The sequence below is a fragment of the Acanthochromis polyacanthus genome, chromosome 11 (assembly GCF_021347895.1).
Source record: "Acanthochromis polyacanthus isolate Apoly-LR-REF ecotype Palm Island chromosome 11, KAUST_Apoly_ChrSc, whole genome shotgun sequence".
Taxonomy (NCBI): domain Eukaryota; kingdom Metazoa; phylum Chordata; class Actinopteri; family Pomacentridae; genus Acanthochromis; species Acanthochromis polyacanthus.
Genome location: NC_067123.1, coordinates 38255458 through 38271953, shown reverse-complemented (window position 1 = coordinate 38271953; position 16496 = coordinate 38255458). Strand labels below are relative to the sequence as shown.

Genomic DNA, 16496 nt, shown 5'->3' with positions numbered 1-16496 from the left:
TAATGCAGAAGACTAAAAAATCTCCCACAAATGCCAACTAATCTCTCTTCTCTAGCTCCCGTTTTTAAAATAAACAAATATTAGCACTTAAAATTAGCGCAGCCAGATAACGGGGACTCTTCTGCTAAATCAGTACAGCTTGTGGTGTCTGCACAGTGCAGAATAAGCTTGACATTTTGGTGCTTGTAAATCCAATCTTGATTCTTCAAATTTCCAGCTTGTTTAACGCAACGGCTCACTGCAAATAATTTAAAGCTCTGCACAGAGGAAAAACAATAACAGCATCCGAGCATTCAAACGACAACAGCGCTAATCATGCACATCAGGGAGCGACGGCCGCGTCCAATCAGCATCCGATGTGGATGCAGCTGTAAAAATACACAGGTTTTCTGACTTAACTGTCAAAAGGTAGACTGGAATCACAGAAATCTGCTTTTCACAGAGATACATCGAATTTCAGAGTCAAACAAGATAACGCTTATTTGAACGGTTTCCTTTTTAGCATTCTTGGCAAAACAGTTCTGATCAGGGTCAGGTTTATTGTTAATCTGTACAACCTCGAGCACTACGGCTGACATGCACGCTGAAGAATCCTCCAGAGTGTCGACTATAGTTAAAATGTAGCGCAATAGTTCTTAGCCAGCTCATCAGGATTACACATCGGGTTAAGAGTTGACTTGTGGAGAGGTGGATGTTTCCAGATTTATGAACAGTCAGCTGCAAACATATTTCTGTCTTTCTGGAGGACTGTATTTTCCTGTTTTTTTAAAAAAAAAAAGACATCACTTTGCAGCTGAGTTTCTCACTTTGCACACTTAAGCCAGCAACAGAAGGTTCCACTGAAGCTTTGCTTTTGTTTTGGGGTCCAAGAGAAATATTTTTTGAGAACAACAGATGCCGACTGCTCGTAGCTGCAAGGGCTTTTAAACTTCTAAATATCAAAGAGTGCCTTTGCTTTCTTTTCAGTGACATGTTGCCAAAGAGCTGTGCGGCTCCCGCTCTGTAGCTGTGGAAACTGGTTCCACTTTACAGCCTTATACCGAGGCAAAAAAGCTCCTAACGCTGCTGTGAAGTGAAGCACAATGCCACAGGTAATATATGTACCAATTCTTTGACCACCCACAGACGTTAATCGGATATACGAAGGCAGCTGGGGAAAAAAAGAATGCAGATCCTAATAAGGGTTTGACACATGGGGCCACGTATTAACAGCTATGAGGTTAGTCCTCGGTGCAGATTCCAGCAGCAAAGTAGGATCAAGCTCAACTGAACCGTGCAGACCCTCCAACGTCCCTGAGTCTTGGCCCTTGGCTATAAAATGCAATCAAGTTATCAACATAATTGAAGAGGGAAGTGTCACCGTGAGCAAGATGGAGCACCTGTCCTTGAAAATTAATAAATGAATGCATCGGTCGTGCTGCCGCCGCCTGGTCCTATGCCACAGAGTGTATATGAGAGCAGTGAGGGAATGACAGTGCAACCAGGCACCCACTTGTGAGCCCATGTGACACTGCTACAAAGCAGAATAATCCTGCATTGTGATGACAGACACACCAGACCGGATCAGTGGGCTTCCGGGTTACAAACGACCTGCTGGTATGAAGAACACCGGCTGCAACCTGCAACACACCCTGCCTGTCAAACACTTTTTCTGAGGTTTAACTCATAATCTACTAAATCAAGTTGAGTAAAACTCCAAAAGAGAATCTACTCCAGCTGTAAAACAGCTTCGGTCAATCATACCGATTACCCACCCCCGTATAATCCCTGGATAAACCGTTTTCACTACCATTTTACCTCCATCCGCTCACACTCAGCTGACTTCTCAATGAATCAAAATGCAGCACTGAGGGGCTGAGTTAATGCTCCTGTCTTCTTATTTTCCTCCAGTCTGGACAAACTTGTCCCTGCAGCTCCTCGCACTGCTCGGTGCAGATATCATGAGCTCTTACTGTTATTGGGAACCAGCATTAGTGGTGAAACCGGACCGGTTAGCTAGCTGCCTGTCACTCGGATCACCACATTTAAATGTCAAGCTGCTTGAGGCAGACAGCACATCAAGACACTGACCCCCGTATTCAAACTGCTTGTCCCAAGGACATGAGGGGGAAAATCCAGTTCTGGGAAAACAACTGTTCATACAGAGTACGAGGTGTTAGCAAACATCAAAATAAAGTTAAAGCTGAAACTTAACGTCGCTTTTAATGTGCTAACTTACAAAGAGCACAACAATACAGGTAAGATTTATATTTGTTATCTTTAATTTTATTTATTTAACATCACTCCCTGGAGAGATGTGGATATTTTACTGCAAAGACAAGCAAGTGTTGGTGTTAAACGAACCTGCCCTGCTAGCTTACCATGGATCAAACTCGTGGATGATGCTCTCGAACCGGATCACCGCGAAAAGTCTGGAGCTGAATCCAGCCAGGCAGGCCAGGAAAAGAATGCTAAACGAGAGTAAAGACTGCCACCCAGCTGGCTGTGTCAGTCCGCCAGACAGGCCTCCTTTGCCCCCTCCTCCACCCGCGGCGCCGGGTCGGCTGTTCCCGTGCACCGAGCCCCCGGCATTGGTGGACGCTTTGTGCTTGCCGTCGCTGGCTGCGTGGTGCTCCGCCATTTCTGCGTGCGGTGTCGGTCGGATTTGCTAGAGCGTCCCCTCCTGCCCCGCTCCCGTGTTTCTCCTCCGCTCCGTGCTGCCGTAAAAACTCCCCCCTCCGCGGGTTTGTTGTCCGCTCTCCTCGGGTATCCTGCCTCCGGAGTCCGCCGGGTGTGGATATACGTTTTAATTCGGTGTCGCCGCTCCGACAGACCGCCGTTACATCCCGAAACGCACACTCATGCGCCACATACCGAGGCTGCAACAGTCAATCCGCTTCACGATTGAACGCCGGTGGAAAGGGGCGGGACTACTGTGATGGGTGGGGAGTTTGGAAGCTCTGGCGGCCTCTCACTGGTGAAGAGGTACGAGAAGGTGGAACTCCAAGTCGTTAATCCAATCAGAGCACAAGAATGACTAGATCGACAGAGGACTCCACTAATGAATGTACATGAATTGTGCTTCATTGAAATAAGGATAATCCCCTGTTATATATGAAATCGAATCACTCTGTTACTAACTAAAAATAAAACCCTCATTACCCAATTGAAATTAACTCTGTCAAGTTGAATTAGTCATTTTAAATAACAAAGAGAAGACAATTGCACAAAGTTTAAATATTTCCTTACAGCTAAAAGCTATAGACAGGTGTGCGAAGATAAATGTGCTCTGTGAGTGCAATATTTCTGTTGCCCTTGGATGTTCAGGACTGAGTGGTGAAGTGGTAATAAAGACTGATGTGTCTCATCATTACTATGTCCCCCAGCAAAGACAAGAACGCAGCATTCATCATTCTCTTAAACTCAGGATGTACTTTCACAACTTGCCCCAAAGCCTTGAAAGCCCATATTGAAATAAAACACGTTTTTTGAGCATTTCAAATGAACGCTCAGGTCTTGTTTGATCGATTGCATGCATTTATTTTGCACCTGTACTGTTTCATACAACATGTGGCAGAGGCAGGATGCATTAGAGATTTGTCTGAGCTGTGATCCTGATTTATGGGAATAAATCCGTGTGGACAAACAGCATTTTCCTCCTCTTAGGTAGCATTTGTTGCAGCTACTGCTGCTTTATGTAAATGTAACCTACAAGACAGTGTTTTATCTTACATTGAGGTTACACATGGATCATTATACGATCAAAGAAGTCTATTTTTAAACAAACAGCCACTCAATTAAGTCATTGACCTCCAAAACACTATTATAAATTCAAATTATTGTTTCATAGTGTATATGCACTGCACCTGATTTTAGTAACTACTGGGCAATTATGGGACGATTTAAAAAGAGGATTCATAGTGTGGTAATTACTTATTTGAGTACCTGGGCTTCATGTGTTTTCAATTATAATATAAAGTGGACAGTTGATTTCATACACTTCTAGCTCAGTTTCTGTGTGCACGTTCTGTTTGCTGATGTAAAAACTTCACAAACTGGGCAAAGTCCCTCTCCTCACTTTGCATCAACCCTGTTTACAGCTACCCTGTCACCCCCATAAGATCAGCATGTTAAAAAAAAAAAAAAAAAAAAAAACGCAAATGAAATATTCATGTAAAAGAATTGGCCTGAAGTTTGAGCCGGCTTAACATGGCTGTAGATCAAGGCCGTCTTCTGAAGAGACGAGGAGGAGATAAGAGCCAGCTGAAAACGCAGCTTTGGAGAGACGGGGAGATGGAAGGATGGTAATAAAGGAAAGTAAAAGGATGATTATGAAAACTGATGGGGGTCATCATGGAGTGTGGATGGAGTGGCACAAGTGGATGAGAGTTTTGTGTTTATGAGGAGATCACAGAGACCGAAGCTTCGGGAAAGATAGTCTCACAGGAACATGCTTGTGCAAATGAAAGTCAGTTCGTCATTTTACAGAGTATCTATAAAGGCACGGAACATTTAGTCACAGCTATCTGGAGCTGAATAACATAGTATTTTACTTTTAAAAAAGACAAAAAAATAACAAAAACAAGACAAAATATTACAAAAACAACACACAAACAACAAAAGTGAGAAAAAATCACAAAAAATGAGACAACTGACACAAAACAAAATAAAAAATAACAAAAAATTAGACAAAAAAGCTACAAAAAATATACAAACGAGACAAAAAAATTACAAAACTGTGAAACAAAATGACAAAAATTATAAAAGCCAGACAAAAAATAATTAAAAAAACAACCAAAACAAGACAAAATATTACAAAAATGAGTCACAAAATGACAAAAGAACAATGAACGATCTAGTATTTTTGCTTTATGAACAAAACAACTTGTCAGGTGCTAGGAATTATTTTTAAAGTCATAGTTTTACGAATTTACAAAGAAAAGACAATACAGACACACAGACGAGGGAGTGTGACACATTCATGTAAACGTGTGTAATCCCACACGCGTTCATTCTGATGAATACATCACTGTGTTCATGCTTACACTTAGGCGCCTTGATCATTTGTCAAGGATTGCTTATGCCACGACGAACCCTCCACCCCTTCCACTCTACCTCCAAATTCTGAATGTATGACCTTTGAAACAAATAGAAATGCAGCCTGTGAAGATTGCTTCAATCGCATCTATTGTCAAAAGGCCAGACGCAGATGAAAGCCAGCCAAAATGAGTGCTGTTGCCAGGCAGGGCAGCTTCGCTTCTCCCCCCGGTCTCCAGGGGCAGACTTGAATGTTTGTGTTTGCTTTGTCTTTTCTGCTTTTTTATTCTCTCCCAAGAATATTACAGATTTGCAGAGTTTATGCGTGGCATTCTTAGGTGTCTATACTTTTATTATTTTGCCAAAGGCCAACCATTGCAAAAAGGAAAAAATAAAAGCTTAAAATGCCAGGCTTGAAACAATCTTTGCACCTTTCTTTCTGTCATTCTCTTTGCTTTGACTGCATGTGTGAGCTGCAAAGCGAGCGAGAGAAAAGGAGAGAAAGAGGTGTCATAACTGATCAAAAAGATTTTATTCATTATGCTCATTTTTTACACTTTTTTGCCTAAACTGAAGCCACTAGGAGAAAATCCCAAAGCCCAAAACATCCACGGTAGGTGCAGTCTTGACTAGCTTCAGTAATTTGTCTCAAAATGCAAAATAATCTCAAATCTCTCAAGTGATTGGTGTTATGTAACCGTTTGGGGCAAAGCAAAGAATCCTCCTTGAATCGGCTGTCTCTGATGAGAACAAAGTTGCTGCACACTTTAAAAGGAAGCCTCCAATTTCATGCACGGGCTGCACGTGAAGTGCTCATATGAAGGAGCCTGATGTAATTAGTTTTTAAGACTCAGACAGCGGGGTGAGAGATTCCTGAGAAGGAGGCACATCGTGTTCCCAGATTCTTGACATCTCTGCAGCACGAATCACAAGAGAAGCTTAGAAAATCACAAAAGAGAAGCAGAGATTTGTGTTTAATCTATACAAACTTTTTTTTTTTTCCTATTGAGGGTCATTAGTGGGGGCTGGAGTCATTCCCAGCATGCATCGCTGGCAGGCAGGAAAACAACTTGATTGATTACCGATCCATCACAAAGATAGCACACAGGCCTTAACGCATTCATATACCAAGGCCAGGATCTTCGTTTTTGTGTGCTTGCTTTGTTGTTGTCCTCTCTTTTTCCTTGGCACTGCTCTTCACTAATTGTCTGGCGTATCGTCTACATGTCCTGGGGGAAATCCAAATGCTGTATATTCAATCAAAAAGCATGGCAGAACATGATGTTCGCTCACTGTGAGCGCGGCAGACTTCAAAAAATGCCAAAGCAAACTTTAAAAATGCTATTCATCCCGCTGCACTGTGATCCATTATAACGGATGATTAGCCGGTGCCTGGGGGCTGCCGCTGCACGCACCGATCTGCTCCACAATCATTAACAGAAATGAGAGCACTTAGCATCCCAACAAGGTGCAGCATCCAACTGTTCCCAACTATTTCTGTACCTGTAGCCAACACAGAGTTCTGCAGTGGGTTTTAATTCCATCTAAAACACACACACACACACACACACACACACACACACACACACACACACACACACACACACACACACACACACACACACACACACACACAGCATCAGAATAACTGCCTCCAGGTCACGGTTCTTGTGCCGCTAAAATAATTCCTTGGTTAATTTTGAAATCTGGGCATTCAGGTTTGAAGGGGTTGCCATGACAACGGAGTTAAATGACATCTTCGGTGCATGTCTTAGCTGTGAATCAGAGGACCGAGGGGGAAAAGTGAGAGCACAAACACCAGAGCAATGACCTCGATTAACTTCTACTCCATGATGCTCACTATAAGTGCAGGGGGTTACCTGTGTGGCCTTATCAGCGACACATCATTTCACGCTGAGCACGCCTCATTTCTCCAGCAGTCAATGGGGCACAGAGAGGTAGTTAAATTTCATAGATTTGGACATTACCCACTCAGTCCCCGGCAACACATTCGGATGATACTCTACAACTGCACGACATCTTAATCTTGACTTTGATGGAGGGTGTGCTGGCACAGGATGGGACACGGGGTTCACCTTGTGTGATGGGACTGTTAATCTTGATCCGCTGTGATTATCTGTGGCGCCGCATTACTTACTTAGCTATTCATATAGAGGAGCCCAGACTGCTTCTTTAAAGAAAATTGCTTGTTGTTATAAAATATGAAATAGTGCGACAAGCTCCTATATTTTGCAACAGAATATGGCGCGATCTATCATCTCAGAGATCAGAGAGCTTTTGCTCAATTTATAAGGCTACATCTGCCTCCAAATGCTATTGCATTCACTGCATTCATCTGTCATCTTGCGAAGGGTATGAAAAGTTAGTCTGCCTGCGACGCTGCGGCCTGCAGAGACAATGACACTTTTGATTGAAAATCTCTTTTCATTTTTTATTTGATTACAGAAACACCTTCATCTAAAAACGCACTCAGAGGGGGATAGAGTAATCAATGCTGTAATCTCGTCATTGAGAACTTCCATTTTGACAGCTTTGATGAAACATGAAAAATGCATCAGCAGGTCTTTGCATGCTGATTTCACCCAGAATCCCAAATTCAAGCAGTCAGTCAGAGAAGCTAATGTTTTAATTCCTAATCAAGCTTTTCATCACAATAATTATCTCATGAAATTACACAATAATTACGCAATTATTAAATTGCAAAATTCTGCTTCCCTGTACAAGCATAACTAGGTATGATTACAAATACAGAAAGATAAACATTTAGTTAATCCATTTTTTTTTATCCGAGAACAACTCTCAAAAGCGTATCAACACTGAAAATTGCCTGAAAACATTCACAGTTCACCACATTCATCAAGATTGATTCTGACCTGTCGACAGCTGAAAGTGCCTGCAGTGATGCTTCAAATACTATTGGCATCCTGCATGGGGGGAAAAAACTATATAAGAAAGTTTGAGTTGATAGAGCGAGCGAATGAGAGAGGGAGGCAGATAGGGAGAAATAAGGAGGAGTGAGGAGCTAACCGGGGCTCAACAGAGATATCAACTGTCTGCAGGCAGAATGTCAGACTCTGAGAAGCTGGCTCGCATTTCTAGCTTTCAGAATAACAGGTGCCTTATCAAAATTTCCCCTTACTTTGGAAATGGTTTGAGCAGCATGATGTCTTTTGAGGAGACTTGCCTTTCAGATATGAGAAATGTAATGCGTGGAAAAACAGTTGAACTTGGACTGACATTATCCCTGCGGGAGCCGAAGAATATGTCTCGTGTGTTGAAAATTGAAGTATGTCTCCCAATTTCCCAGCTGCCTCCGCTTTGACAAATGACCCTTCTTTCACTTTCCTGAGTGGCCGACATGAGCTGTCTCAATTCAGAAGACAACAGATTTATGTGATATTGCTTCAATGACAGCCCTGGAACCTCAGTGGTGAAATTACGGCAGCAGCAGTCACACAAAAAAACATTAAAAAAACACAAGAGGAGCAGACATAGAAGCAGCTTTACTCCGCTGTGGTCACAAAGCATGACTGTGCAGATCATACAGACATCACGCATGCTCGTATATAACGTGCCTCCTCAAAACAGCTTCTACCTCGTGTCACGATTTGCATTTTACAACCTCTACGTCTTTGTGAATCCACTGTACACTTGTACTTCCTTTCCCTTCCCCCTTTAAATGACCTTTCGAATAATGAGTAAATACATTAAATTAAAGGCCAACTCTGGTGTTATTTTCCAACCAAAGAGCACTTTGTAGAGGCCGTTCAATACCAAGTGGCCCCCTTGGTCAGGAGTATGCATCTCTGTGCTGAGCCCGTGTCCGATCGATTCTCCTGCTGGTCGCCCTCGATCGGTCATCTGACAGAACGCAATTCCCGCCTTTCAAATAAAGTTAAACTTAGCTGGCCTTTTCCAATGAATATGGGAGAGATGGGGAGGGGGGGGATGCGCAAATGGAGGGAGAGAGGAGAGATAGCAGCTCCTCTGGTGGCTTTTCAACTCTCCATGTAATGAAAACGAAGCCAGAAGAGGCAGAAGAGGAAGCAGCAAACTCCAAAGTTCAAAAAAACCTGTCCACCAATATGTTCCGTTTCCTTCTAAAAATCCAAACACAAACTGAAATCCAACCTTTACAGGCTCTGGTGATCAGTCACTGGGTGTTTTTTCTATCAACTTCCCTTGACCTTTGGGCTTTTCTTTCCCGAATATTACTCAACAGCGAGTCCTCCGTGCAGCCACATCGGTCTCTCGTGGAGCGTTAACTAGAACGACACAGCAATCAGTAAATTATTTATGAACAGACAAATTAATGCGGCTCGCAGATAGCCAAATTGGTCCCGAATCATCATGGAGCCATACATATAACTAGGAGATGATTGATGTAGGGAATTACTGCCAATCGGGCTCAAATGACCAAAATCACTCCAAGTTTTGTTGGAGACGGGTCGCAATGAATCTGCCAAACATGCATCTTCCCAAACATACAAGTATCTGTGACGCAGCTGTTTGTCCTTGGTGGGCTTTTTTCTTTCTATTAAGCACTCTGGGAGGCTCATAGCTGAGTGTATAATGACACAATAGTTCATTCAGGCATGAGGAAATTAAAGTAATATCTGAACTATCAAGCCCACTGTCATGAGATAAAAAATATCAGAGAGGACAGCGGGGGTAATGGCTCCTAACACAGCAGCGCTCTCATCTCTCCATCTCTGGGCCTGGACTGCCTGCTGCTACTATCTTAGCAGCCACATCATCCTCTGGACAATTGCTGCATACAGCTCAGGGCCAAAGAGTTCCCCCCTCAAAGAATGGGACTCCTGCTGCCAGTTCTGAAGTTGCACACTGCTTTTGTGAAACGTCAAGTGAACATCTAAATCAAAAACAGGATCTGGGCGTTACAGAAAAAGTGGTTGTTGGCGCCCAGATAGTTCAGCTGGTTGAGCAGGTGACCCACAAAAGGCGCTTTTCCACAAGCACTTACACCACCTCATTGTGGGTGGAGCAACAAAACACTCATCGTCCTCGAACATGGTCTCCAATAATGCAGCGGTGGAGTCGAGACCACTCCCCTTCCTGTCGCTCGCTGGTTGGTGACCGTTAATGGCGTACGTTTGGCTAAACCACTTCCAACACCTCTGGTTTGACCCACTCTGGCCGTTGTGGTCCTTGATGGGCCGATAGTCACTTTGGAGCTTTTTCAGCCTCTCCTGACACTGCTTCATTGTCCTGCTGTATCTGTGGGTGGCCATCGGCTCATAGACCTCCTGATATATTTTCTCGTTGCGAGTCGCACCGTACAGCTCTCTCTGTATTCTTTGGTCCGCCACCAAAGACGGAAAAGTCTCGACCCCTTCATTCGTCCATGGTACAGGTCTGGTGTGTCATCACTCCCTGTCCAATCAGTGACCTGCACTCTGTATTTTCGGCTCGACTCAGCTCGCCTGGAACCCTGGCCGAGTAGGTGCTAAAATAGTACCTGGTACCAGATACTACATTCTAATGGAAAACCTCATAAACTGAGTGGAGTTGAGCTGAGTAGGTGCTAGTGGAAAAGCGCCAAAACAGGGACTAAAGTCCTCAACACAGCAGCCTGGGTTTGATTCTAGCTCACAGCTCTTTGCTGCAGGTCTTCCTCCTTTCTTCTCTCTGCTTCCCTGTCTGCCTCTCTACTAACCTGCCCAGTAAAGCCAACAAAAGGCAGGAAAACAACTTTAAAAGAAGCAGCGTTAACTGGACCCTCAGAGACGAGAGGTGACACCAGGAGTGATTCCTTGTCATCTCCTTACTGAGATGCTTAAAATATTGTTTTCAGCTCCCACCAACCAACCAACCAACGCACTTCCCAGCAAGCTTTGATTGATGTCTGAGGCATCACCATGGCAACCGGCATGTGGGAATGATAAGTGACTTTGGCAGGAGAGTATCTCCTTCTGGATTATTAAGACCACCTAAGGGTGATAGGAGCGTTTGCCTGCTTTGTGTACGAGCAGTGACGAGCTGTTCTTGGCCAACCTCTCTGCCTGCTCTGCTGCCGCTGCCGCCCACTCGAGGGGTTAATCAGGTTAGGAAGCATCCTGATTGAGCAGCTGACAAGGATCCATACGACGCCGCAGGTATGGAACTCAAGCAGCAGTAATGGAGGGCTGCAGCCTGGTGGCTCCGGCTCAGACTTCCTGATGCAGTTTGACGGGCGTGTGATGGAAAACCGCTGTGAGAAAATGGAGAGAGAAACTCAAAGGAGGGAGTGAATCAGACAGAGAGAAATTTGTGAAGTAATGTTTGCCAACAGCAACTGTTAAATGCAATTAGGCCCCACTGGGATGCAAGAATCACTCCAGTATTTGGCGACTGGTTACTTCTAGTCTTGGTAGTGGAAAGATCTGAGCTCAGCCTCTTCATTTTCACATATTTTAAGCTCCATCCATCATCTATACACCACTTAATCCTCATTAGGGTTGCAGGAGGGCTGGAGTCTATCCCAGCTGACTTAAGGTGAAGACAGGGGACACCTGGACAGATAACAGTCTATCACAGAGCTACACAGAGACAATCACACTTGCATTCACACCTACAGGCAATTTTCGAATAATCAATCAACCTCAGTATGTTTTTGGACTGTGGAGGAAGCCAGAGAACTGGAGAAAACCCACGCATGTACAGGGACAACAAGCAAACTCCACGTAGAAAGATCCCAGGAAGACCGGGATGTGAACCAGGGATCTTCTAGCTGCAAGCTCTAACCACCACGTCAGCCCTATTTTAAACTCTCAAAGCTTTAATGTAAGCTTACTGGATCCTGCACTTTGGCTGCAGAAGGCACAAATGATGCCTTTGTGTGCAGCCTCCAGTAGAACCACTGCTCCCTCTACTGGCCGAAAGACAAAACGCAGGTTATGTGGGTTAATATTCATCTGTGGTGTTTGTTGGCTGTGCAGTAAATAAGTGTGCTCAAGCTCCCATGCTGCCTTAATTAAAACAAACCCTGGGTAGATTCCACAGACTAGAGGCTTTGTACTGACTGAAGATATCTTTATTATCATTAATTCTGAACCAACAGAGAAAAGTTGGAAACAAACAACCTGAACGACGTGCCGTAGTGTGTAATTTATTTGTTCTCCTGTTATTATTATAACGCCACCACAGCCAAAACTGAGAGAATTCATTTTCAGGGTACAGCAGAACAGGATTAAAGCTAACAGGATTATCGCTGACTGACTCTGTGTGCTATATGATTCATGTGTAATTGCTTTACACTTGTCCCACACTGTTAACACAGCTGCACCTAGCAGTGTAGACCTTTTCCTGCAGGATCTGTGGCTGCTGCAAAAAACCTCACTTTAATTTGCTATCGAAACGAAGACATTAGTTTCCCACTGAAGCCAGCAAATGTTGTGTCAGTAAGAAAAAAAAAAAGAAGTAGGCTGCTCCAGAAGGCATCGAGAGGCTTTCACTTTCTTTAAATATGCATCCTCCTCTTGAGAGCAGAAGTTCTTGGCTGCAGGGAAATTGGCATCCCGTTATTTGATTGTGAAAAATGAAGAGAAATGCTGCTTTTGTTACTTCTGACGCCCCTGTGGTAAATCCATTTATAATGCAAAACTGATAAATCATTTATCATCAGCGTATACGTCCTGCAGCAGTGTCCGGTGCATCTGTGGTACAACCCAACACCAAAACAGCGCCTGTGGCATGAGTTTATGTAAATAAAGCGTGTAAACTGCAGGAAAGGGCAACAGAAAACTCCCTGTGAGACACAAATCAGCTCACCGCAGCCACAAAAATGACTCTCTACTATTCCCAAGAGCATTTGTTTAACAGGTCATGGATTTTCAGCAGAGAGGCTTCACAACTCCTGCCTCAGCTGATGGCTTCTGAATGAAACAAAAGCAACTCTTTTGAGTGCTGGAGGCGAAGTTTTGTGGCAGATTTAACCCTCCTGTTGTCTTCATTTACAGGCACCAAAAATATTGTTTCCTTGTCTGAAAAAAATCCAAAAATTCAGCTAAAAAATTCCACAAATTTCTGAAAATTTGCAAAACCTTCAGGAAGAAAATTCCAACAATTCTGTAAAAGTTTCCCTTAAAAGTTTTTTAAAAAAGAAAGTTGGCAAGAAAATTCTTGTAAATATTTTCAAAAAATGAGTAAAAGCCTTCCAAAAAAATCCTAAAAATATCTAAAATGATTACACACATATAAGTCAAATTTCTAATATTTTCTTTAAGAACATTCACAAAAAAAATCAACCAAAGTCCAGCGAATTTCACTGGATTTTGGTTGATTTTTTTGTGAATGTTCTTAAGAGACATTTTAACATTTCTAAATTCCATCAAAAAATGTCCAGAGATTTCCCAAAAATGCTGAAAATGTTGACATAAAAATTTACACTGTGAAAACAGACTTTTTTCACACATTTTCAAACTTTAAAACGGGTCAATTTTGACCCGCAGGACGACACGAGGGTTAAAAGAAGACGGACAGATAGGCAGACAGACAGGAAGGCGGAAAGCCACAGACAGGAGCAGACACATGTTCCACTCAGGATGAAAGGTCTGTCAGGAGTGGAGCTGCTGAACCAACCTACCTGAGCCTGATCCAGGACAAACACACCGTCTGTGGAAAAGCCTTCAATCAGCAGAGCAACGCCGCCATTAAGCTGAGTGACAGAGCAGACATATGTGGTAAAAACCCAAAACCTGAAGTGAACTTAAAGGGACAGTACATAATTTCTGCTGCCGTGAGGCTTCTCAGTCAAAACACCGACAGCAGACGTTGATGATGTCATCAAGTAGCGTGGGATCGAGGGAGCTGTCTTCACCGTTGCTCAGAAAACACATCTAATGGATCAGTATATAACTGCAGGACTTTTTGTATCATAGCTGACATTTTTGCTGTTTTCAGGCCTAAAACCAACATGGCCGCCTATAACCAAACAGCACATGGCATTTTAGAGAAAGATTCTTCTAAATATTATATATACAGTTTGGTAAAATTGAAAGTTATTTATAAAGATATTGTAGTAAAGTGCACAAAATTACCACAACAAAGCCTACAGACTGAACATGATCAAAAAAGAAACAAAATGAGCACAAAGACACACCAAACAACCACAAAAAAGCACAAAATGACAAAAAAAATGACACTAAATGACCACAGAAAAACACTAAATGACTCAATAAGACAAATAATTAACATATAAAGACATAAAGTGATGAGACACACACAAAATAACTACGCAAAATGACCACAAAAACACCTAAAATGATCACAAACTGACTGAAAATGGCCACAAAATGGCACAAAATGACCACATAAAGACCTAAAATGCCTACAAAACTGTCCAAAAAAATTGAAATGACCAGAGAAACAAAATGAGCAGGTCATGTGATCTGCAATTAACACACTTCCTTCTGTCTCGTTTGTGTTATTGCTGTAAATTTTTGCCACCTTTGTGTTGTTTTGGCTCTTTTGTTGTTGCTTTGTAACATTTTTGTCTCTTTTTTTTTTGTTTTGTTACATGTCATTTGTCTCCTTTTTTGTCATTTTGTGTCAGAATGTCTTTCTTTGCACTGAAACAAAGGAAGCATTTGGAGTTGTGGTCATTTATGGGTTATAATGCTGTGATTTTACTGCTCCAGTCCACTTGAGATCAAATCAGGCTGAATGTGGAACCTGAAGTAAGATGGGTTTAACTCTAGCTAATCAGAAATGAGCTAAAATCTGATAAAAAGTTTAAATTTTCAGAAATAGACACTCAGTGACACTACAACATAAAAACGACGAATAAAACGTGAGAGCATTAAAAACATCAAAGGGAGGGGATGTGTACAATAACACTTTTAATAATGGCTTTACATTTTTATACAAAATGACTGTTATAGATTTCATTTCTGAGCTTTGGATCAGAATTCTCTCCTGTGTAAAAAAAAAGACGTTCAGCTTTGCTAACATAAAGGCAGCGACTGGATGCTCCAGTTTAGAGTCCTTTATACCGATCTCTATTCCTTTTTCTCCTCTTGGTCTGACAAAAACAGACTTTTCAGAGTCCTCTGAGTAATATGCACACACACACTCACACACACATATATAGACATAGACATATACTGAAAATCTGTTTCCTTTTCCTTTCAGGCTGTCTTTATTTTGCAGTTCCTAGTCCTGGAGATAAATCAGCTTTCCCTGCAGATTATTGCCTTGAATAAGTCTCTGGGTTTTCTAATAAAAAAATTCCCATTTCAACCAGAAATTCTACTGCAGCTTGAATAGTCCCTTTGACTTTTATCTAAAACCACCAGGGAGGACAGACCAGGTGGCTGAATCCACTATTTGGGGGTATTAGTGTTAACAAATGCCTCAAAGTTTTACATTTTTGTTTCCTTTTGGCTTCACAAATACGTGCAGTCCGTTTAGTTCCTATACCTGAAACGTCAAAACAAAAAAAAAGAAATGGAATATATAGAATTTGGTGTGCATAGATATTTATAAAGTGCAAATAGTATTCGGTTAAAAAAGCTTAATAACGTGATCTCCCTGTTTGGTCCTGACTGGATGCTGATCCTCTGTAAGCTCATCTCTGGCGACAGTTCGACTTGATTTTCCAGTTTGCTCGCCTGTGCTGAACGGCGCCGACCGTACATCCTCTGGAGCTCCTTCCTCCACCGGCTGCGATGCCTCGGCCGCCCTGAGGGGGGCAGCGTTTCTGCCCAGCGTCTACTTCTCATCCACCACAAAGATTTCTTCGGGGATCTTCTCCTCCGAGTCGGAGCGGTCCGACAGCTTGTCCAGGTACTCCATGTCGTCGAAGCGCTCAGCGACACACTGGGCTGTGAGACGGGCCTCCGGGTCGTGGTCCCAGCAGTCCTCTATGGAGGCACAGACTGTCTGGATGCCCTGAGAGAGAGACGGAGAGAGGGAGGGAGGGAGAGACAGAGGGAGAGGACCACAGTCAGTCAGGAAGGTCTGCATCCTCAAGCTCAAACTATGAATGTTCACGTGTATTTACATATTTATATCTGTGTGTATGTTAAAGTACAAACAATCCACCTCAAGCTAAAGTCCTGCATAGAGATAATCTGAAGTCAATGGGATATATCTTGCATACATTTTTATTAAAAGTAAAAAAAAACTAATGTTTTTATGTTTATTATGATCATGTCTTTACAAATTCCAGAATTAATGATGACAGAAACAATCATTTAGTAATAAAAAATGACCGGATATCACTAAAATGTCAACCATGCTACAAAAAGCCTCGCAATTATATATTGACCCGTCCAAAATGACTTGAAAATGATCCATAATTACGGAAAATTAATCCAGAATGACGTGAAATTTGTTTTAAATGACTAAAAAATTATCCCAACGACACAAAAACAATCGAAAATGATGAGAAAGATCCCAGCTAACACAACATTTGTTAAAATTGTCAAGAAAATGGTCCAAAATGACTCAAAATTTGT

The 16496-nt window shown here is 42.5% G+C and overlaps 2 protein-coding genes across 2 annotated transcripts in view; both read right to left on the bottom strand.

Moving 5' to 3' along the window:
- Positions 1–2895, bottom strand: part of LOC110961997 (STT3 oligosaccharyltransferase complex catalytic subunit B) — a 134491-nt gene extending 131596 nt beyond the window's left edge. The window contains exon 1 of the mRNA XM_051955775.1: positions 2361–2895. Within this exon, the coding sequence (XP_051811735.1) occupies positions 2361–2620 (260 nt within the window). The 5' untranslated portion in view covers positions 2621–2895. The remainder of the gene's footprint in view (positions 1–2360) is intronic.
- Positions 2896–14859: 11964 nt separating this feature from the next.
- The window catches only part of LOC110954089 (TGF-beta receptor type-2-like), a 31540-nt gene continuing 29903 nt past the window's right edge, over positions 14860–16496 (bottom strand). The window contains exon 7 of the mRNA XM_022198394.2: positions 14860–15927. Within this exon, the coding sequence (XP_022054086.2) occupies positions 15748–15927 (180 nt within the window). The 3' untranslated portion in view covers positions 14860–15747. The remainder of the gene's footprint in view (positions 15928–16496) is intronic.